The 22,555-nt window shown below is 67.7% G+C and overlaps 1 protein-coding gene across 11 annotated transcripts in view; it reads right to left on the bottom strand.

Annotated features, from left to right (window-relative positions):
* PLEC (plectin) overlaps positions 1-22,555 on the bottom strand; it is a 58,523-nt gene that overhangs the window by 14,002 nt on the left and 21,966 nt on the right. For 5 of the 11 annotated variants that reach the window (XM_089898422.1, XM_089898427.1, XM_089898423.1 and 2 more), the window contains 24 exons: positions 9,697-9,758; positions 9,185-9,274; positions 8,304-8,381; positions 8,129-8,221; positions 7,009-7,175; positions 6,292-6,407; positions 6,108-6,214; positions 5,913-6,032; positions 5,739-5,834; positions 5,398-5,525; positions 5,049-5,142; positions 4,404-4,558; positions 4,047-4,317; positions 3,894-3,971; positions 3,630-3,791; positions 3,371-3,475; positions 3,155-3,250; positions 2,778-2,903; positions 1,531-1,683; positions 1,291-1,445; positions 1,082-1,208; positions 812-995; positions 571-728; positions 272-450 (listed from right to left, as the gene is read on the bottom strand). In XM_089898422.1, the coding sequence (XP_089754548.1) occupies positions 272-450; positions 571-728; positions 812-995; positions 1,082-1,208; positions 1,291-1,445; positions 1,531-1,683; positions 2,778-2,903; positions 3,155-3,250; positions 3,371-3,475; positions 3,630-3,791; positions 3,894-3,971; positions 4,047-4,317; positions 4,404-4,558; positions 5,049-5,142; positions 5,398-5,525; positions 5,739-5,834; positions 5,913-6,032; positions 6,108-6,214; positions 6,292-6,407; positions 7,009-7,175; positions 8,129-8,221; positions 8,304-8,381; positions 9,185-9,274; positions 9,697-9,758 (3,100 nt within the window). Of the gene's footprint in view, positions 1-271; positions 451-570; positions 729-811; positions 996-1,081; positions 1,209-1,290; positions 1,446-1,530; positions 1,684-2,777; positions 2,904-3,154; positions 3,251-3,370; positions 3,476-3,629; positions 3,792-3,893; positions 3,972-4,046; positions 4,318-4,403; positions 4,559-5,048; positions 5,143-5,397; positions 5,526-5,738; positions 5,835-5,912; positions 6,033-6,107; positions 6,215-6,291; positions 6,408-7,008; positions 7,176-8,128; positions 8,222-8,303; positions 8,382-9,184; positions 9,275-9,696; positions 9,759-10,437; positions 10,686-13,305; positions 13,548-14,828; positions 15,114-17,266; positions 17,502-20,576; positions 21,351-22,555 lie in introns of those variants that run through there. The other 6 variants (XM_022555260.3, XM_089898425.1, XM_022555273.3 and 3 more) reach the window with 6 other exon arrangements.

Here is a 22,555-nt window from a genome sequence, read left to right as displayed (position 1 = left end):
TCCCGCGGGTGGGGGGCCCTAAGTCCTCCTCTAATAGCCCCTCAATCCCTGTCACCCTACATCCAGTCATCGGGAAGCCCTGCCTCCAAGGCACACCAGGACTGAACCCCTCTGGCCACCTCTGCGACCCCCACCCTGGTCCATGCCGGCCATCCCTTGGCAAGACCCCGCAGCGGACCCCACCTCGTTGGCACCGTTGCCCTGCCAGTCCACACACTCCCCAAGACGCCCCTTCGGTCACAGCCCCCCGGCCGCCGTCAGGTGCACTCACTTCTCCAGGTAAATGGCGGACAGGCTGCGGACCTGCTCCAACTTGCCCAGGGTCAGCTCCAGCTCTGAACGCAGAGTGGGGGCAGCGGGTGACGGCTCGGGCAGGGCCAGAACCTTCTCGGCCTCGGCAGAGAGCCGGGCAACCCCCTTGCCCAGCCCCTCCACCTCAGCCTGTGCTTTCTACGAGAGACGGAGCAGGAGGCGAGCTGAGCCCGCACGCCCAGCACACGGCACGCGTGCAAAGCCGGGGTGGGGTGCAGCACGGGGTGGGGGTGGGGTGGGGGGGTGGACGGGGCCTGCCTGCTGCTCGGTGATGCGCTGAGCGCACTCCCGCGCGGGCTCCTTGTCCAGCGGCAGCCGCAGGCGGTGCACGGTGCGCGTCTCGCAGGCCTCCAGCTGCAGCCGGATGTCCTTGAGCTCTGAGATGCAGCGCTGACAGCGGGACGACTCCTGCTCGTCTGCGGACACGTCCAGCTCACAGGCTGCCCCAGCCACGCCCTCCGCCGCCCCGCCCCGCCCTCCACCCGGCGGCACCGCCTACCCTGCTCCAGGCTCTGCAGCAGTTGCTGGTAGTGGCGGCTGCAGGAGCCGTACTCGCGCTCAGCCTGCAGCCGGTCCTCAGGCCCGAAGCCAGCGGCGTCCTGGCTGTCCCGCAGGAAGGCCTGGTAGTGCAGCTCCAGGCTTCGCAGGGCCTGGCGCTGCTCCTCTGGTTTCAGCGTGCGGAACTGCAGACGGCACGAGGGCTGAGCGTGGCCGCAGGAAGACCCCTGCTGCCCGGCACCACCCACAGTGCCCAGCGGGGCGGTCGTACCGTGACCAGGGACCAGGAGCGGATGAGCTGCATGTCGCGGCTGAGGCTCTGCCACGCCAGAAGGCTCTTCATTTCCGTGTGCAGCTGGTGCCACAACGCAACCAAGGCCTGGTGCTGGGCCTCCAGCCTGCCAGGTCGGGGCACAGTCAGAGGTGTCCGGGGACCCGCCCGACACCACCCTCTCCAGCTGCATACCCAGGACCACGCACCTGGCGATGGCCTCCTGGGCCTCCTGGTTGGGCGGGGGCACAAGAAAGCACACGGAGGGCACGGTGGCCTCGCTGCGGGAGCTGCTGAGCACCTTCCAGTAGAATGGCTGCGCAGGGCCTACCATCTGGCACTCGTCACCCTTGTGCACGGTCACCTGAAGCAGTCAGAGCATCGCAGCGTGGCCCCACCCACACCCATGCCCACCCTGCCCGGCCCACCCTGCTCGGCCAAGCCCTCACCTCCACCTGCTTGTAGTCGCACACGGCCAGCAGCGGCACGCGGCCCCGCACGGGGTGCGCTGGGTTGCGGGGCTTTAGCTGCACGATGGCCTTGGCCCGCTTGGCCAGGCCCGAGAGGTGCCCCCTGTACTCGTTTAGCTGTTCCTTCTCGTCCTGCAGAGGGAGGGGCAGCTCAGAGACCATCACCCGGCGTCAGACACCGAGCGCCCAGACGGGGGTCTGTGAGGACCCACGTGCCCACCCCGGGAAATGCAGGAGCACCCCTGGACCCCCCAACGCCCTGAGATCCCGCGTCCTTCCAACTGCCCCCAGAATGCTGTGGGGCTCGGCACTCAGCCAGGACAGGCGCCCGGTCCCACCGACACTCCTTCCTTCCCAGTTAGGACCGAAAGGCTTCCCCAGCCCCCCTCACATGTGGCGTCCTTCGGGGGGGGCCCACAGCGTCCTCTCCCCTCTGCCCTCCCCTGTCCTGCTGTGGAAGGTCGCCCACCTCTTCCCATCCAGCCACTCTGAGGGATGGAGGACCGTCCAAGGCTGCAGGTCAGGGTCCACGCGGAAGCTGCCTGCACCTCTCCCGCCCCCTCCTGGGCCAATGCTGCCACCGAGGGGGCCTGCTGGACCCCAGGCTTCACTGACCCTCACTCCTGACCACAGGAGCTCCAGGCGGCAGGGCCTGCCAGCCTCCTCTCTCCTCCATCACTCCCTGCCCCAGGGCACCTGAGCAGCGCACTCAGCTGCCTCTGTGTCCCCCTCAGCCCTCCCGACTGCGCCTGCCCCAGACTGTCAGGCCCAGGACACTGATGGACCTGCCCGTGGTGACATGACTGGCAACAGAGCAGCTGACTCAGGCCTCTACTCCCTTCAGGGGCTGTGTGTGGGGTGGGGGGGCTCGTACCAGCTCTGGCCAGCCACCTGCCCCCAGGCCAGGACGCTGCCGCTAAGCTCTCGGTTCACCCATACCCCCGCCCCACTGTGCTGACCTCCAGCCCCTATCGTGCCTCCTGACCCCTGCTGGCAGCTCTAGTCACCACTCTCCACCTCCAGAGGAACCTTTCCAGAGCATCGATGCAGCCCAGACACCAGGCCAGCCTCTCCCTGTGCTCCCCTGGCGCTGGACCCTGCCACCTCGATGCCTGCCGCTGCCTGTGCCCCTCCAGCCCCACAGGCCAAGAGGCCGGGCCTCAGCGTCTGTCTCTTGCCGGGCTGCACGGCCCTGGGCTCGGTGGGGACCCGGGTGGTTGGCTCACCTGGGCGTCCTGCAGCAGGTCCTCAAGCCGAGTGACGGTGATAGAACGGTCACAGGTGTACTTCCTGCGCAGCGTCTCCTGCAGTTTCCGCAGCTGCTCCTCAGCCTCCCGCACGTCCGAGAAGAACTGCGGCGGCAGAAATGCGTCACGCTAGGCCAACAGCCGAAAGCCCCCGGCCAGAGCTGCCCCAGCACGGGCCGGAGGGGCTGGGCCCAACAACCGGGGAGGATTCTGATGCGAGGTCCGTGGGACAGTGCGTGGGGTCAATTATCCACGTCTGCACGGACACGGGGAGGGGCCCCAGATCCGCAGCGGTGGCCGAGAGGCTCCTCGAGGTCACTGTAGCAGAGCCGGGGGTTGGGGAGCCCAGTTCTCACCTGGAAGTAGGCGGTGTTGTCCTTTAGGTGCGCCTCGATACAACAGCACAGCTGCAGCATCCAGCTCCACTGGGTCTGCAGGGCCGCCTGGAAGGACTGCAGCACAGCACGTGGCCCCGTCGGGCCCTGCCCCGCACAGGGGCCCGGGGGGATCCCCCCAGCCCTGCCCCACCACACCAGGGGGGCCCGGGGGGCGTCCCCGCATCCCCACCCCACCTCCGCTGTGGGCCGGGCAGGGTGGTCTTCCCGAAGCAGGCGGTCGCCGGTGCCCTGGATCTCTTTGATTTTCTTTTCTTTCAGCTCTAGTTCGTGCATCAGGGCCTGACATGGAGGCAAGGGCTCTCAGGGGCGGTGCCAGGGCCGTGTCGGGGTCCACCCATCTCCTGCCAAGCACCACCCGGGGTCTGGAGCCGGACCCGCACTGGGGAGGGCAGTCGTGGGAGGGGAGGGCCCGGAGGCTGGCCACCTGCCTCACCGAGTAGCCCTCCTTCTTGGCAGCCATGTTGGTGTTGCGGTCGCTCCAGTCGAAGCCCACCTCCTCCTCCTCCCTGTCACTCAGCCACATCAGCTCCTTGGTGGCGGCGGCCACAAAGCCATGCAGGCTCTCCAGGGACCGGAGGCGGGCCTTGGAGGAGCTCTGTGAGCAGGCAGGCGGGGAGTGTGTCAGCCCCGCGCCCCCCTCCCACCCCCCCTGCCCCCCCCACCCCCCCACCGCGGCTCCCAGCCAGCCGCCACTCACGAGCAGCCTGGCGTACTGCAGGTCCAGCCGACCCAGGCAGTCTCGGTAGGCGCCCCGGGTGGCCGGGGAGAGCTGGCCCTGTGGGAGGTGAGGAGGGGTGAGGCCTGTGGTGGCCAGGACCTGGCCCACGCCCACCGCCCGGCCCCCACTCACCTCGTCAGTGCGCGCCCGCTCGATCTTGGTCCGGAACTCCTCGACCGACTGGTGCAGGCCTCGGTGGCTGCCCAGCTGCGCCTCCACGCTGGGCAGGTCCACGCCCCACTCAGCGCTGTCCAGCCGGCGCTGGTTCTCCTCCACCCAGGCCAGCAGGTCCTGCAGGTAGCGCAGGGTGGAGTCCTCGAGCTCGGGGTGCCTCGGCGTGCTCCGCAGACGCAGGTTGTACTCGGTGCGGATGGCCACCAGACGCTCATGCAGGCGGTACACCCTGTGGGCAGGGCAGGGGTCAGGAGGGGTCAGCGGAAGCGGGGTGCCCTCCCCAGGCCCTGGGGGTGGGGGTGGGGCCTGGCCCACCTGCGGTACATCTGCTCGCCCTGCGGGTGCCGCCCATCCTTGAGAGTCTGCACGTCGTTGAACAGCGTCCGGATCATGCTGTCCGCCTTGTCCAGGTCCCGCTCCAGCTCGCCTGCCCGCTGCGGGGCCTTGCCTGAGGCCAGCAGCCGGACATCCTGCAAGGTGGTCGCCCTGACTCACAGCCTGGCCACCCCACCGCCCGCCTGCCTGCATGGGGCTCCCCCGCTGCCTCCAGGCCCACCCCCATCCTTTCCCTTTCCTCCCCGTCCACCACGGCACGTTCTTCTGATGTTTCTGGCGAAACCTGCAGCCCCCACCTCTCTGAGGGACCCAGGACCGGGTCCAAAGGCCTCCATTAGGGCCCAGGAGCCGGACGGTTCGTGGTCTTGTCCTCCAGCTCCCACCCCTGAAAAGTTCTCCCCAAGAGAGCCCCTGTCCAGGCCCACACAGTCCTGCCCCTCTGGGCCCCATGGGTCTGGGTCCCTCCAGACAGCAGCAGCTCAGGGTGGGCCTGGTGCCCAGGAGCCAACTCTGCCTGAAGCTAGCGGTCAGAGTCTGCTCCACACCCAGAGGGAGGAGCGCTCAGGGCCCGCCTCCCTCCCCCAAGCCTCCCCGCCCAGGCCCACCCTCATGCCCGCCCCTCACCGACTGCAGCAGGGCGTCGGCCTGGTTCAGCTGCTCTTCACACAACCCGGCCTCCATCTGCAGTTTGCTCACGACACGCTGAAGACGCTCTAGTCTGCGGCCCAGAGCAGCCACGGGACCCCCAGTGAGTGGCGTCGGCCACCAGGCTCCCCGCCGCAGAGCGCAGCTCCCCTCCTGCTCCCGGCCTGCCCGCCAGCCTGCCTGCGGCCCACAGCTCAGTGTGGGTTTCCCAGCCTCGGGGAGGGGGCATTTCCTCCCCAGGCAGTGACTCACCCTCGGGGTGGCTTCCCTGCCACCGCAGGGCCCCACCCGCCGCCCAGCTGCCCCGTCCACCCCAGCGCCCGCCCACCTCTCAAACTCGCTGCGGAGCTGCTTCTCCCGCTCCAGGATGGCCACGTGCAGCTTGCCCCACTCCTTCTCCACATCCAGCGGGTGGTAGCCGGGGGGCATCTTGAGCTGGCCTGCTTGCACCGCCCCCTGTGGGCAGGGGCCTAGCTCAGGTCTGGGCCAGCAGAGGCTTGGGGGTCACCAGGGCCCCCGGCCCACCCGACCTGAAACAGCCCTGGTCCCAGCTCTGTGGTAAGGCCGGGCCAAGCCTGCTGGAGGGGACCCCACAGGCCCCGGGCTCCCGGGCAGCTTCACTCACCTCCAGAATGCCCCCCGCTCCCCTCCCTCCAGGACCCCCCTCACCTCCAAGGACTGGTAGATGCCCTTGGACCGGTTCTTGTCCGCCTCCTTGGCTGGAAGCTCCGTCTCCTTAAACTTCAAGAACTGGCACCACAGGATCTGGGGACAAGAGGTGTCAGCAGCCAAACCTGGGGCCCCACAGTGGGCACAGGACCCCGGCTAAGCAGAGAAACCCACCTCGATCTCTTCAAAGCTGGAGGGGAAGCGGCGCTCCTCGAAGCCAGCCGTGTGTGCCCGGATCCACTGCAGCAACAGCAGCACCAGCTCGCGGTACTCCTGCCAGCGCAGCTGCAGCTCCTGGGGAGGGGGGCGACAGGCCGTCAGGGGCCCGCCTATCCCCCACCCGCCCCGGGCCTGCCGGCCGGCACTCACATTAGCCTTCACCCCGTCCTGCACGTCGGGCACCCGGGGCATGGCATCATACAAGGATGAGACGTAGGTGATGATGGACTTCTCGTCGGGCTGAGGGACGTCCACATCTGCGGGGGAGGAGGGTCAGAGGGGCCTCAGCGAGCGGCAGGGGAGGAGAGAGTGAGGCGGGGGCCGCGGCACGTACCCTCAGGGTCCAGGAGCCTTGTCACCCCCAGGTCCCGCTCTGCCACGGAGAAGGCCTGGTCCAGGTTCTCCAGGTTGGTCTGACGATACACCTTGTTCATGTCGATGAGCGTAGGCCTGTGGGCAAAGGGGCGGGTGGGGCAGGCAGGCGGGAACACAGGGGCAGTGAGGCCCACCGGGCAGGTCAGCGCACAGACATGCCCTCCACAGGCCCCCAGAGACACAGAACCCCCAGCACACGCTCATCCTGAAAAACACCCCCACCCCACTAGCGTCCAGTCCCACCCACCCAGGCAGCCCACCTGCAGGTGCTGCACACATTGGGCCCTGGCCCCAGGAGCTCGAGGGGCCTACAGTGAGCACAGGCACAGGGTGGGGTGCCGGTCAGCCTGGGCCCCCCGCAGGGCCGACCCCACACAGGCCCCTTCTGGGGTGTCCACGTGGGGCCAGCGCTCATGGCTCTGAAAACCAGCAAGCTGCTGTCCTCTGGCCTCGAGGAAGCCGGCACGGCCTCAGGAAGGTCCCAGGAGGAGGCGGGAAGGGCGTGCGTAGGGCTGGGCCTACTCGCCTGCACCCTCCCAGGGAGGCGGGCTGGCGCTGGTGCCTGTCCCCGTGGGCGGCAGACGCCTCCTCGCCCCCACTCGTTTGAAGTTGCCCAGCTGAGGGGCTGCAGGGATGCCCCCGACCCACAGTGCCCTCCCTGCCCCGGGCCGCGTACTTGTGCCGGTGGATAATGGCGTTGAAGAGGCGGCCATCTCGCCAGCTGGAAGTGAAGTTGTCACAGCGCAGGCCCTGGAAGCCCTCTACCATGCGCTGGGACCACAGCAGCAGCTTCTCCTTGGCTGTCATGTCCTCCGACTGCCCGCTCACCTGGATGTCCGAGATCTGCCCCACACAGCGGGCAGGAGACGGGAGCTCAGCCACGGCCACCGACCTGCCCGGCGCCCAGTCAGGGTGCACGGGAGCTGCCAGGCCAGCTGAGGCAGGCTGGGGCCGCAGGGACCCGCCACACCTCAGTGTCACAAGCCGAGGCCACTCTAGGCAGCAGCTGCCACAATGTCAGGCCCCCCGCCCCTGCCGTCGCCACATGGTGGGTGCCCTGGGCTCCCTCCTCCTGGGGCACACCCCGCACCCCGCAAGGCAGGCATGGATCAGAGTTGGTGGATGGTGGGCGCATGGAGCTCACCCAGAAGTCCCAGGCCTAGAAAAGGCTGTCACGAGGGGCAGGGGGCGGGGCAGGGGGCGGGGCAGGGCCTCCCTGGCTGCAGGCCAGGGTTATGTCCCGGGGACTGAGCATGCGCGGCCACAGCAATGCCCGGGCCCTGCACTCGGTCCAATCCTTCAGGCCTGGGTCTGCCAGCCTGTCTGCTCCCCCACCTGCCTGGCCCTAGTTATCTGTCTGTCTGTCGGCCTGCCCGCCTGTGTGACTCAGCTGCTGTGCCAGCCAGGCTCTGCCTGCCCAGCTTTCAGATTTGCGGCTTCCTGTGCGGGCCAGGCAGGCAGTGGGTGAGTCAGCCCGTGCAGTGGGGTGCTTCTCTAGAACCTTCCCTGGGGCAGGAGGCCACACCAAGAGTAGAGAATGCATTCCTCTGCAGGGAGGCTCTGCGGGCCCTGCCCAGTCAGGGCCAGAGGGCACGGGATAGGCAGGCCTTGGAGAGAGGCCTGGGCCTTGAGGCCACGGAGCAGCTAGCACAGGGCAGCGGCACGGGCTGACGGGAAGGCTCCAAGTGCCAGGATGCTGAGGGCCCCAGCTCCCAGGCCGCATGCCTAGCCGGGTGCCAGGCCAGCCCCGCCGGAGACTCCGGGGGCGGCAGAGGGTCAGCGGGCGGCCATGCTACCTGGAAGTGCAGGATGATGGTCCAGATCAGGCCGAGGGTCAGCTTGGGGTTGCCATCGGCAATATCATCGTTCCTGATGTTCACCAGCTTCACCTGCGAGCAAGCTGCCCTCAGTCGTGCCCCCGAGCAGGCCGGAGAAGGGGGCTGGGGCCTGCGGCCAGGTGGGCGGCATTACCTGGCGGTGCCGGAGATAGTCCAGGGCGATCTGCACGTTCTGCAGCTTGTGGAAGCGCATCCGGCCCTTCTCCCGCGGCTGGGAGGGGAAGCAGGGCCGGTCAGCGGCCCCAGAGCCCGGTCACAGCCCGTCCTACGGCTGCGGCGTCTGCCCGCCCTCCGAACCCCCAAGGCATCCATAGTGAGGGTCTTCCCCAGCGGGGCAGCAGCTCTTCCCTGACCCGGGTCCACCCACCCCAGCTGGGAAGGGGGGGCCGCTGGCCCAGGGGCCAGGCCCAGCAGGGACCAGGCTGCGGGAAGGAAGGAGGGGGAGGGGAGGAGACAATAGCCAGGAAGCCACGGGGGGGAGGACGGTGGCTTTGGGGGAGGGGTCCTCCTGCTGGGTGGTGGCAGCCCCCGGCGGGTCTCAGGCCCAGCCCAGGCAGTGCGGCAGGCACGATGGCAGGCAGCTGGATGCAGGGCCGTTTGCCAGCCCAAGTGCCATCGGCCCTGGGTGAGCTGGGCTCCTGGTCTCAGGGAGCCCACGTGCCGCCGTGGCCAGCGGGCACAACCACTCACCAGGCGCGAGCTCCTGATTACGTCCCGCTCTCTTGGCTGCCCGGCCAGAGCAGGGCAAAGGGTAAAGGGCAGAGATCAAAGTTCAGAGTCCAAGCAGCAGAGAAACCAAAGCAGAGCAGAGCGTGAGGTTACGGTGTCAAGGCTCCAGCACGGAGGGCAGCAGGGCTGTGCGCCGCGGGCCGCTCCCAGGCCAGGCCCGACACTCCGGACCAGGAGGCGCAGTGGGGGGCGAGGCCAGGCTGGACACGGAGAGGGCACGGGGAAAGACCCCAGGAGGGAACGCAGGCGGGGCCTCGGAGGGGGCGGGCGGTTGGGCGCACGTACCAGGCTGTCCCCTGAGAGCACCTCCAGGAGGGAGATGAGGTTGTGGCCATCACGGAGGTCTTCATACAGGTCACTGATGTGCCTCTGTGCCTGCAGGGACAGAGGACTGGGCTGGCCGCAGGTCCCCAGAACCACCAACAGGCCCAGAGGGCATGAGGCAGGGGCCCACAGAAGACGCCCACCCCCGAGGAGGCACCTACCTCTGCCCTCCAGTGCTACACAGAGAGACCAGGAGAGACGGAGAGGAGGAGGAGGGGGACACAGACAGGAGGCAGGAGCGAGCGAGGGGAGGAAGCACACAGAAAAGGACAGGTTTCAGAGGTGGGAGGTGAGTTCCCAGGGCAGAGAGGGATGGCCCCGAGTGGCTGGGTGGCAGGAGGGGCGCGGGCCCTTGTTCGGGCTGGAGGGCCAGGGGCACGCTGCTTCACCCCCACCCGCAGTCTCCTCAGCCCCTGCGACACGCGCACGCAACGCAGGCACTTCACACACCCACGTGTGCGCATGCCACCAACCTTGATGAGGTGTTTGTTGACCCACTTGGTGAAGGTTTTCTTCTGCACACGGTCCCGCTCATCTGGAGAGACAGGGCCAGGTTACCTGGGGCCTGGGAGGAGCCCTGCGAGCCCCCAGGAGGTGACCACCACGCAGATAACAGTGGCTGGCGCCTGAAGGGGGCCTCAGCCTCACAAGGCAACCCAGCCTCCCTGCCCCTGCCCAACGACGCCCTCCTCAGCCCTGGACAGGTGGGGAGGGGCCAGGCACACGGTGCCCACCGCTGGGTCTCCTTACTGTCTCCCCCTGAAGCTGGGAGGGTCTGGAGCTGGCAGCCGCACCTGGAGCCACAGCACACAGGTCCCGGCCTGCCCCTCCCCCCCCACAGGCTGCCTCCCAGGGCCCTGGGCTGGGCAGGGATGCGGCGAGGGTGAAGCTCTGTCTTCCCCACAGGGCAGTGGGCCTTTCCCGGCACACAGAGAGCCGTCCCCCCCCCCACACTGCCCGACACCCGAGGCCCACAGGCCACTGCCGGCCTCTCTGTGCTGGGCACGGGTGGCTGGCCCCCCGACCCCGGCAGCTCTGCACCTGGGCCAGGACACAGCACGCTCCCCGTGGCGCCAGCCACCTGTCTCAGTCTGCCCCCCAAATTCAGACCCTCAGAGTCTGGGCCCCACCCCACCCAGTGCCACGTTTCCCACGGCAGGAACTGGGCCCTTCCTGCCCCACGACTGCCCTGCCGAGCGAGGAGTGCCCGCTACCTTTCTTGCCCTCTGAAGCCCTGAGCACAGCCAGGTAGAGGTTGTCCTCCGAGCTGGTTCTCTTGTGACCCAGGCCCTTGGGCTCTGGCACTTGGAGCCAGTTCTGAGACATGATGCCGCGCCCACCCCTTCGGTGCTCTGTCCCTCAGTCCCCAGGTGCTGTGCTCCGGCACACAGCGGCGAAGGTGCTCGCTCAGTGGCTCAGCTCAGCTCAGCTCAGAGCCCAGTCGGTGGGGCCACACCCGGCCCGCAGTACTCCCCAACTGCTGTCCCCGCCCCTGGAGCCCCACCCCACCCTGCACAAACCCCAGAGAGGGAGTGTCCCTGCGGGAAGGAGGAAGGTGACCCCTCCCCCATGGCCACACCCACAGCCCGACAGAAACAGGAAACCCAGGGGTTTCCTCACCCACCCAGCCTGCTGCAGCCCCCGGCGGGACCCGGGGGTACAAGGGGACCTGGCAACTCGCCGGAATCGCAGGGAACCACACGCCTTCCTCATGGCCACTCCGAAGGAGGGCCCCCCCACAGAGAGGGTACCTGAGTGCCGCTGGGCCCAGGGAGCCCACGGGTCACACCTCTTGGGCAAGCACCGGCTCAGGGCTGCCGAGCCCAGGGCTACCCCTGTGCCTGCCCACACTACCTGCTGGAGGGGCTCTAAGGAGGGACCCCCAAGCTGAGTGACACCTGGCTTGGGGGGGTGCAAGGGCCCATCCTTTCCTTGCAGCCCCCCTAAATCATCCCTTCTCATAGACCTACATGCTCTCTGTGGGGTGGGAGCCAGGCTCCACTGTGCCCCTGGCTCCAGGGCCACTATGGTTCAGTGCCAGGCGGGCCCTTCCCGAGCTGCCCACCAGGCACGTCCTGGAGCAGTGCCCCATCCGAAGGCAGAGCACACAGCAGGGCGGGAGGGGGCACATAGCCGAGCGCTGACTCACCCAGCAGGACTGCCCAGCCCTGAGCCGCAGGAACTCTGCCCCACGGTAGGGAGGGGGGGTCTGGGGCCAGAGGGGAGCACGGGGCGGGGGGGGGGGGGCGGCAGCCAGTGAGTCAGGGATGGGGAGGCCCCCCTCCCCCGCACGGTGACTCACAGGAAAGGAAGCCGCACCTGGGGGCAGTGGGGGCAGGACGGGTGGGGCGCACAGATAACAGCTATTTGGGCTGTGAAGGTGGGAGGACAAAGGGCACCGGGGTGCCGCCTGGCCTGCTCCCTCTGGTCTCGCACACAGCTGCCCCTGGAAGCGTGGGGACTGCCCAGGCTGCCCGACCACCGCAGGAAAGAATGCACCACCCCGACCACAGAATTTTCCAGTCAGATGTGATGTGATCCAGCTGTCAGCGCTGCCCCCCCATGCCCACAGCCTCTGCTCCAGGGAAACCTCACCCCACCCCATCCCCGCTTGCCCTTCTGTAGCCACAGGAGGGCGCCCAAACCCCATGGGGTAGGGGGCGCCCAAGCCCGGTGAAGCTGCTTACACCCCACCCCCGGCCCTAGGGGCACAGCCAGACTTCCGGGGCTCTGCCAAATGTCACATCCCTCCCGACCTCGGAGAGGCCCCTCAGGCCCCAAGCCCAGACTCTGCACCTGCTCTACACACCCCGCAGCCTCTGTGCAGGGCCTGGAGAGGCCCCACGGACATCAGCTCTTCACCCTCCAGAGGCGCTCCGGAATCCCAAATCTGACCCCACGCTGGCCAGCACTCCCAGGACAGGGTCACCGAGAAGGTCTAACACCCACTGCCCCTCCCCGGGTTTGGATCCTGCAGAAACGCAGCCGTTCATCCTAGCAGAAGTTCAAAAAGCCTGTACTGAGCGCCTGCTGTATGCAGGCTCGGGGCTAGTCCAGCTGTAACAGGGAGGTGAGGTCTCTGCCTGCAGGGGTAGGGGTGTCATTCTGGGGAGGGGCACACACACGAGGCCCCTGGGAATGAGCCAGGAGCTGGAGCAGGGAATCCAGGACAAGCAGGACCCACTGGACTTGGTGAGCCCCCAGCCCCAGCTCCTTCTCCAGATTTCTCTCTGCCACCGAGGGGCCTCCAAGGATGCTGTCTCACCGTCTGGGATGGGGTTCCACCTCCTCCTCCCAAGCCTGGCTCCAGCGCCCGGCCCCCCTGGAAGCCCTCTTGCCTCTGAGCTCCCCCCAGGGTCTCAGAGCTCGTCCTCTCCCCCCTCCACAGCCCCTCCCCCTCCAGCCCTGCCTACTAGCCCCTCGCCCCTAGCTGTAGATGCTCCCTCCCCTGTCCATCCTATTCAGGCCCTCAAACCCAGAGACAACCCCTCCCAGGCCGGCCCTGCCCCGCCTGACTCCCCACAGGCCAGGCTGCAGCACATCTCAGCCGGCCCTCCCCAGAACATTCCCCAGCACTGGTGCGCCTGCACATCTGCCTGACCCCTGTCCTGTCCACCAGCCCAGCGTCCCCTAGAGCTGCCCATGCCCTCTGAAGAGTATCGATGCCCCCTCCTACAGATATGGAAACTAAGGCTGGAAGCCCCCCACGATTAGTGGAGCCGCTCCTGGGACAGGAAGCTTGCAGACGGAGAAGGGTACCTCGGCCCAGGAGAGGCGGGAGGCCGAGGGCCTGCAGCCCCGCCCCCAGCTCCTCCCTCTCCCCTCACGCGGCCGACTGCCAACTGCCTGGTGCCCAGAAGCCGAGGCCCAGGCCCAAGCCGCCCCGCCCACCTCCCCCTCCCCCTTCTCCAGAGGGAACAAAGGGGCAGAGGGGACCTCACTCCGCCTTCCTCCCCAGGTGTTTCCGGAGCTGAGCCTGCCGGTGGGGCTGCACTTGGGCTGGGCAGCACCCGGCGGAGATGACAAGGAGACAGAGGCAGGTGACCCCCCTGCACCACCACCCTCCAGCCGCATGCACCCACCTACGCAGCACAGCTGCCCGTAGAGGTAGCCCCTGCGGGCCTGCTCGCAGCCCCCATCCAGCCAGCACGGCCGTTCCAGCACAACCTCCTTCTGCGTGGCAAGAGCGACTCCCGCCCCCCGTGTGCCGGGCGCAGCCATGAGCAAACGGGACAGTGCAGCGTCTGCTTCCCAGCCCACCCGTGAGGCCGGGGCCGCCAGCTCTTCTCTCCACACCCTCCCCAGCCGCGGCGGCGGGCCAGACGCCGAGAACCTGCCCCCGGCGGGCGCCCCGCCCCATGTGAGCCTGGAAGCCGCGCCCCTACGTGGAGGGAGAGGACCCGGCTGGGCCTGGGGGACTGGGGGCAGGGGGAGGCTGCCCTCGAAGACAAAGAGGCCTGGGAACTCCCTAAGATAACCGCTCCCGGGGACAACGCTCCCTGCAGGATTCGAGGGAGAGGCTGGGGGCAGTGCGGGGAGCAGGGGCTGAGACAGCTGGGAACAGAGCAGGACGGGCACCAAGGGCAGCAGGGACGGGGACCAGGCTAGGACAGCGGCCGAAGGGGAGCCCCTTCCCCACGTGGGGACAGGGCACAGCAGCAGGCTGAGGGAGGGAGGGCCAACCCACAGCAAAGAAGTCCTGGCCCGAGCGTTTTTATCGACCGTCCCTGCAGCTGAGTCACCAGCTGCTCCCCAGCCCCCAAAGCCACGCCTAGAAGGCCCATCCGGACTCAGACCTAGGGCCCAGCGGGCCCAGCATCCCTGCCAGGGACCAGCTCTGGCCACCCCCACTGAAGGCAAGCCTCCACACTCCAGGCTATGCCCAGTGCGGACCAGCAGGTCCCCAGTGGGGCAGTCCCTCTGGCCAGAACCCCAGTCCCCATGCCCCCGCCCCCCAGCTCATTCACTTGAGTGGAGGCCCCACCCTCCTGGGCTGCACGCAGCTGCTGCCAAGGGCTACAGCCCAGAGCGGGTGACCTGGAGCAGGGGGCGGGCAGAGCACAGCCAGGCTGCCGGTCCCAGGCGTTCCTAGGCCCTGGCCATGGGCGCTTAGGCACCTGCCTCACCTCTGCGCAGGGGCGGGGAGGCTCCGCCCAGGCCCATCCCCACCTCAGTCCTGGGCAGGAGCTCTCCCAAGACCTGCCCCAGGACACCCGGCCTGTACCTGCCAGCTGCAGTTTCTGTGCACAGTCACCTGTGCTCACCCTGTCCCTGACTGCTAGAGAGGGACCTCCCTTCCGGACTGGACGCTCCTGCACTGCCCCTGCCGCCCACTCCCCACCGGTCCGGAGCCCCCCCTCCCAGCAGGGGGCTCCAGGCTGATGAAGCCACAGATCCCCGGCCCTGCCCAGAGAAGCAGGGTAGGAGGCGGGGGCAACACCGCTTCTGAGCACGTGCCAGAGCTGCTTCCCCCGGGACGGAAGGGGAGGGCGTAGGGAAACGCAGGGGCGGGAGGGAGGCGGCCCCTTGCCCGCCCCGCCCTCAGCCTCCTGACGGGGTGGCGGCTGGTGACAGCAGCCCGGGCAGTAGCCACCAGCGGGCTTACCTTGCTCATCCTGCGCCCGCCGGCGCCCCCTGTGCCAGTGCCACACAGCGGCCAGGGTGACAACGTGGCCCACGACCACCAGGGAAGGGAACAGACTGCCCGACGGCTCCATGGCTCTGGAGAGCAGAGCAGGCGGAATCGCCCTTCGGAAGGGCTGCTCGAGGCCGGGCAGCCCCCTCCCTTCCCCGAGCGGAGAGGACGGTGGGGGGTGCCCGGGACCAGGGACCGCCCCCTGCAGGACCGCCCTACCACCGTCAGCCAGGCGCCCAGAGACCGGCCCTGGCGCTGCTGCCGCTACCGCTGCTGCTGCACCAACTGTGCTCCCGCCAGCCCCCCTCTCTCCCCCTCCCGGCCGCTCCGCGCTCCCCACCCTCCCACGGCGGCGCCGGCTCAGCTGTCCCAGCGCAGCTATCACGCTGTCACGCTCAAGGTTAGCGGGAGCCTTAACCCCTGCCCACCCTCGGCCACACCCGCCAGGAGGAGGGGCCTACGGGGAAGCCAGGCCGAGCGGCAGCCCCCCCAACAGCCTGGGCCCTGGGCGGCCTCAGCACAGTCCTGCCCCCACCCCCACCAGGAGGGCGACCGTGGTGCCCAAGCACCCCACTCTGCCTCCAAGGGTACCCTCTGGTGACAGCTGCCAGCACCCCAGCCCTCGCTGGCCTCCCAGGCTGGCAGCTGACCTAACCACCCTCAAAGACAAGTGGCCAGAGCCCCGACGCACGCCCCTACCCCCCACAGGACAACAGACAGGGTGCGGGGGAGGGGCCCAGGTGCCGGCCTGGAGAGCAGACCGTGCACAGAGGTAAGGACAGAGCCTCCCACCCGCGGCCCCAGCCGGGCTTTCGAAGGCTGCCCCACCTACCCGGCACAATCTTCATTGGGGACAGTGGCGGGAGCCCACGGGTCCGACAGGGAATGGGTACGGGGTGTGGGGAGGGTCACAGGCCCCTCGGAGGGAGCAGTGAGCCCGGCAGTGGCGGTGGTGCCGCTGACAGCAGCAGTGCCTGTGTCTGTGGGGGAGGGGAGGGGTGGGCAGGGGGCCCGGGGGATATAAATATCCAAGGAGGCCCAGCGAGGCCTGTCATGTGTCCAGACTTAGAACATGACGTGCAGAGCGAGGGCACCTGGGCCCAGAGCCTCGCTGGAGCCCAGGCTGACTGGGCGGCGCCACCCCACCACCCGACGCTCCCCCAGGCTCCCACAGGTGATTCTAATAATAAGAAGCCTCCTGGAACAGGCCGAGCACCGGCATGTGGGCCTCGGGGGCTCACGTCCCCCTTGAATGGGGCACAGCCCCGCCCTGCCAGCCCCGTGGGGTAAGGACAGCAGTGGGGGAGCACTCGGAAAGGCCACACAGGCAAGGGCTCCCCCCACCCCCCTGCACAAGTCACAGGACACAACACCTGGCCCAGAGGGACGGGACGGCCTCCCCAAGGTGACATCTCAGGTCAAATTGGGCTGGGCCACGTGAGTGCCCGCCCCCCAGCTCGGGCCGTGCCTCCCCACCCCAGGACAGTCCCAGTGTCTACGCTGACCCCACCCAGACCCCATCAGCAGCGGGTCTGCAGAACGCTTGGGGCCACAAGGTACCGGCCCACATCACATCCTGGACTGACCCAGTCCTCAGTGCGCTCAGGAAACAGGACGTGGGGGTCACGGTCCTTCCCCTCTCCTCCCAGCAGCCTGGACCCCTCAGGCCCGAGCAGACAGAGCACTGGGGTTGGTACCCCATTTTGTAGCACTTCCCCCGTGTCCAGCACCATTCTATTCCAATCCTCAGAGAAAGCTACGGAGTAAGCCCCGTGTATTACTGCATCGTACAGATGAGGAAACCAAGGCACAGAAAGGATGAGGGGCTCACCCTCGGTCACACAAGGCTGTGATGTCAGCCCCGGCGGTCTGCCTGGAGTGTGTGGTCAGCCTGTAGCAAAGCACGGCAAACCACACTTGGCCTCTGGCCGCCGGGACAGAGGCCCCCTGGTCCACATGGGGAGGCCAGGGGCAACGAGAAGAGGACTGGAGGGGTGAAGGGGTGGAGGGCCAGGCCACCCAAGCCTCCTGCCCATCAACCCCGTGCCTCAGAAACTCACTTCTGAAGGAAACTGGCCTGCAGCAGCCAGCTCTGGAGGCTAGGACTGGGCTCCTCAGAGGAGTCAACAGCCGGGGGAGAACCACTCCCAGAGGCAAGGGTGTCCCTCGCTTGAGTGTGGCGGGCAGCACCCCCCGCCCCCCGCCAGGGACCTGGGGCAGGGCCTGCAGCTCCCGGAGCCTCCATCCCACACCACACACGCCCGGGCACCTCTGAGAGGGAGCCGTGCCCATCCCCGAGTCCCGAGTCCCGAGTCCTGCCCCTCCAGGGCCCCGGCCACAGGCTGGAGGGGAGAGGCCTGGATCCCTCCCTCCCAAAGGCCTGCAGCCCCCGCCCAGCCCTGCCCTACCTTGGCCCAGCTGAATCAGCTCCTCCATGCTGAACCTGTCCATGGCTGCCGACCGGTAGAGAGGAAAGGAAGGGAAGGCAGGAAGGAGGGAAAGGATGGGAGGTGGAGGGCAGGCTCGCTGGAGCCCTGGGAGCCGTGGCTCCTCCTCACGGCCACCCCTTAGTCAGCAAGCCCAGCAGAGCCGAAGCTCAGCGGATCAACAGGTCGGACCAGCCTGCCTGCAGCCCCTGAGCCCTCAGGCGGGGCCAGAGGACCGGTCTCCCTCCGGTGCCTGCCCGGCCCACCCCGGCCCACCCCGCAGCCTCCCCCTTGCTGCACAGGCCCCACCAGCCTGCGCCTCTCCGGCCTCTCCTGGACCCCTCCCCACCATATCCCCCACGACCAGCTCAGGCGCAGCCACCACAGCCTCCAGCCCTGACAAAGGTGACATCTCTTCACTGAGTCCCAGCCTCTGCGCTCCTCCCCTCCCCGGGCGCTGGCCTGCCCAGCCACCGCAGAACCCAGTAGAAGACAAATCTAATCGTGCCCCGCGCGCCCTGCTTAGAAAACCTGCCAGAGTTCTGCAGATTTCTCCGAAGACAGCCCAGACACAAAGCTGGAGACTCACGGAAGGCTGGCTGGGGCGCCACGCGCCGTGAAAAGGAGCACGGCAGCTCTGTGCGCTGACTCTGTGTCTCCTGCGTGGGGGACAAGCCGCGTGGGAGAGCCAGGTGCACAGCGGGGTCAGGAGAAGCAAGACCCCAAAGGCCACCTGCGTCTGCCGTGTAAGACGCTGTCGGAGCAGCACAGGTGCTGAGGGCGTTCGGATGGTACCTCTTCTCTACAAAAGTTTCAGTTCACTCTGAATTTTAAGCCACGCCAAGCATTACCACTTGAAACATAAATGAAATTCATATATAAAAGCCCATTCCACGAGTTTTCTATCACACAAAGCAACCCCAAATTCCTCGCCCTCCCGCCACCTGGCCTCCCTCTGTCCCTCCTCCTGCCAGGCGGCTCTTGGCCAAGAGTGGTCCTCGTCACTCCACACAGGGGCCCTCCCTGCTAGCTCCGCATCCAGCCCATCCCCAGACGCTGGGGGCTCCCGGGCAGGGACTCGGCCTGGGTCTGGCTGGTAAGTGGCTGAACAAGCGAGTGGACACCTTCCCACTTGGAGGAGCAGACCAGCAGGGCACAGGTGGGCGGGTGGCCTCACGGTGGGGACCGTTGCGCGGCAGGCACAGCTGACTGCCCTGCAGCGTCCGTCACTCCCCAGCCGGGGCTGGACGTGCACAGGCAGCCCACCTGACCAAGGCCACTCTGGTAAGCAGGGCGGCTGGCCCCAGGGGCTGTTGACCTGGTCCTTCTGCAAGCTGACTGGGGGGCGAGGCTGTGAGGAAGGAGGCGGCTGTGTGGCTCATCACTTGATAATTTTTAAAACTCTGGGAAGTCGATGGTTCTAAATGTCATCAGAACCTTCCTAGCCAGAGTGTGGAGCGTCACAACCCCTGCAGACCTGGATGTAGCCTGTGCCACACCCAGCACCCAAGGCGCCCTAGGCGTCCTCCTGTACCCAGAGTGGCACTCAGATCCTGTGCTAGGCCTGAGGGACCAAGGGGAAGGGGAGCCCACACCCGCCGGCCCTGACTCATCCTGGAGCTGGAGCTCATTTCCTGTTGGAAACTCTGAGCTGCCACCGGCGACTGCGGCCGGGAAGGGAAGACTGAGTCACCTCCGTCAGGGCTGCGGGGTCCCCCCACCCCCCCACCCCCGCTCTGCCCACTGCAGCCACACCCAGTCTCCCCTCCTGGCCCACAGCCAACTGCCCGCCCAGCCACCATGCCCAGCCCAGCCAGGCCACAGACAAGGAAGGAAGGAGCGAAGGGGAGGGAGGGGCTTGCGCTCACCACACCCCTGACCCAAGAAGGGGGAGAAGGCTTGTCCACCAGCCACTGAGCAGGGTAGAGGCAGCAGCGAGGCGAAGGTTGGGGGAGAAGGCTCAGGCCGAGAGCCGGCCACCGGGTGCTTGGTCACAGCTGACCAAGCACCCAGCGAAGCACTACTGACTCTTTGTGGGTGTCACTGTCACCCCATTGACAGGAGCTGGAGAGGCCGTGTGGTGAGCCCGAGGCTGCCCCTCTGCCCACAGCCTCACTGATCCTCCCAGATGGGCTCCCACACCTAGGCCCGACTTTGCAGGTCCAACCCAGACCAGGCCAGGGCCGGCGCTTCCGCTCAGCACCTTGGCCTGCGCCTGGGTCCCCAGACCACGTTCATTTACCTGGCAAACTCCTACCCACGCTGCTAGCCTCACCCCAGGCCCCCTGCCCACCCCTCAGAAACCAAGTTCCTCCCCAGGTAGTGAGACACAGAGACGGAAGCAGGTGCGGGCTGCCCCACCTCAACGCCAAGGCCAATGAGCTCCAGAAGCGCATGTGTGAGCCTCGAGCTGCACGGGACCCTCTGCCCATCTGGGTCCTGCAGCACAGGTGCTTAGGGACAGAGGGATGCCACAGAGCAGGGACACAGCAAGGGCTTGCTGGCCACCTCTGGGACAAGAGGACCTGTCCCATCCTCTGAGACCTGGCTCCCGCTGGGAAGGATCTGCCTAGACCCCAGGCTGGGCCCTGCACCCGCCATGCCTTGGCCTCAGGCCCAGCGGCAGATGTTCCTACCTAGGGTCTGCTCTTCTCGCCCCAACCCAGGGCTGCCTGTCTAGGCCATCACCAACCCCAAGCCGACCAAACGGCCAGTCACAGTATCACGTCTGTGCCACACAACCATGGGGGCAGGTGCCACCCCAACTGGACAAACTCATGGCTCAGAAAGGTCAGGGAGTCACCCACACTGTTGGAGAGAAGCTATCCCGCTGTCCCATCCCAGCACCTCCTCTGCATGCCCCCACCTCCTGCTGAGAGGGCCTCAGGGCCGACAAGTCGCCGGGCGGGGGGAGGGGGAGATGCGGGGGGGCGGGGGGGCGAGCAGGGCATAGGACAAGGGCAACGCTGGGGAGAGGGCTGACGGTGCGGCCAGGGCTGTGTTAACAGCTGGTCCTGCCAGTCCAAGAACCACAAGCCCCACCCCTAGCTCCGGGGTGTGCCTGGGGATGGGCTGGCAGTAACCCACCGGCTCCTCCTTGGCCTACCCACCCCAAGGTCCTCAAGCCAGGAGGAGGAGCCCTATGGGTCTACTGACCAGAGCGCGCAGGCAGAAACAGCGCCCCCTGCTGGCGGGAGCAAAGCTTTTGCACACTGGCTGCCCACCCCAGCCCACCAGGCCCAGGCCCCAGCACCCCCTCCCATTCCCCACCCTGGGGCCAGGACACAGCTACCTGCGGCTGGGGCAGGCTCCGGGCCAGGCCTCGCCAGGGTCCCTGGGGTGGTGGCGGGCACCACAGGGGGCTCAGGTGCCCCCTCCTCAGGCTCCTTCCGGCGGTAGACCCACCGCTCCTCATGGGTAGGGTCCTCGGCTGGCAGCGGCCCCCGCTTGGGCGGGCAGCCCAGGGGACCCTGCACGGCCTGCACGTGGGGGTTGCGGCGGGCAGGCATCACCATGGCGACAGGGCGGCGCACCCGCTGCAAAGAGGCGGGCACGATTTCCGGCGGCAGGTGCAGGTACTGGCGCAGGTGGGCAATGCCCTCGTTGGTGAGGTACCAGTAAAAGTGGCGCCAGGCGAAGGTCTCCCGCACCAGGCCCCGCGCCCGCAGAGAGGCCATGGCGCGCGTGACCTGCAGGTTGGTGACACCGGGCACGTGGGGATGCAGGCTGCGGGGCCGCCGGTCCTTCTTGGCCACCATCACACCCTCGCGGAAGAGCACCTCGTAAATGGTCCGCAGCTGGTCCAGCGGCATGAGCATGCCGGCCACCATGGCTGCCTGAGCCGGTGAGTCGAGGGCGCTGGCGAGTCGAGGGCGGCGGGCGGGGCACAGGGAGGAGGTCCAGGAGACGCCCTCGGCACAAGGTGCAACCGGGGCCGAAGGGTAGGCAGGCCGTGGCGCTGAGCTCGAGGGCGCGGGCTCCGGGCTTGTGGCTCGCGGCGCCTGGCTCTCTGGCTCCGTGCGATTCCTGCCGGCACTGCGGCCTGCCCACCGCTTGCGCGAGCCTCCCGCCTGCCCGCCCTTCAGGACGCCCAGGCCGGCCCCCTCTGACTCAGCAGCAAGGGCGGCCCCTCCCACCCTCAGCTAACAGGGCCCCTCGCAGAGTGGGGGGCACCTCGCAGCAGCGGCCATCCCCAAGGCAGGCCCCCTCCCCTCCCAGGCCCGCGGCTCCACGTCAGAAATTACATCAGTTTCTAAACACTTCCTTCAGGGTTCCTAAGATTAGGGGGAGGGTGGACGGGAGTGGCTGTGGACCCAGAATCTAAAAGGCTGGCAGAAGGGAAGCAGGAGAGGAGAGAGCAGGAGGGTCCTTAGGCCCAGGACCCAACTCAGAGTTGTGGTCTCAGAGCCTCAGGGATTCACAAGGACCTGAAGAGGAGGGCTGGGCCGTCTGGGCAGGGGGTCCTCTAGGTCTAAGGGAGGAGAGCTGAGGTCTTGGGGGGACTCAAGGGCTGAGGGAAGAGCTGCGGTCTTGGGGGGGCAGAGGTCTGAGGGGAATGGCAGGGGCAGCTGCTGCAGCACATGGACAGGCTGTAGGCACCACTGGCTGTCTGCCATCAAGCAGGCAAAGGGACAGAGCCCCCACCTCCAAATGTCGGACCCAGACAACAGCCACCCTCTTTAACACTTGCCATGCCAGGCCAGATCAAGGGTGGGCCAGGAACAGGGAGTCGGCTGAGAGTCCAAGCACTGTGCGCAGGGCACAGGGTAGGGGCTCTGAGTGGCCTCCATCCACCACCGCCCCAGGCCAGCTGTTGGAGGCCAGAAGCTCTCGGCTGCCAGAGGGACCCAAAGCCACCCGCGGCCCAGAGCCCCTGCCACCAGGAGACACCCCACCCTGGGCAGCCTGAGTGCCTCCTTTGAGCCAGCTGGACAGATGAGGGGAGAGTAGCACCAGGCTAGAAGAGGGTCGGGGGCCCCAGTGAAAGGGGGACCAGCAGCAGGGGGCGAAGGGGCTGTGTGCTCCACGTGAACACCCTGCAGCCTGGCCCGGCCACGCCCAGCAGTCACCCCTAGGCCCTCAGAGCTGAGGCTCCAACCACGGACATCCCGCGCCTCCCCATTCCACCCAATACCCCGCTCTCCCACTTGGTGCTGCACCACTCACACCTGCCCCCGCGCTTTCTCCCCTCCCCCAAGCAGACACACCCATTCCCAGCACTGCTAACTCGGGACCTGTTTATAAATAGGGCGGAAGGGGGGGGGATCCCGA

This window comes from Delphinapterus leucas, chromosome 17, assembly GCF_059928025.1.
Source record: "Delphinapterus leucas isolate spDelLeu-1000000601 "Yukka" chromosome 17, BTC_Dleu_Yukka2, whole genome shotgun sequence".
In the NCBI taxonomy this organism is placed as follows: Eukaryota; Metazoa; Chordata; class Mammalia; order Artiodactyla; family Monodontidae; genus Delphinapterus; species Delphinapterus leucas.
Note: the sequence above shows the minus strand (reverse complement) of the source record. Positions and strands in the feature narration are given on the sequence as shown.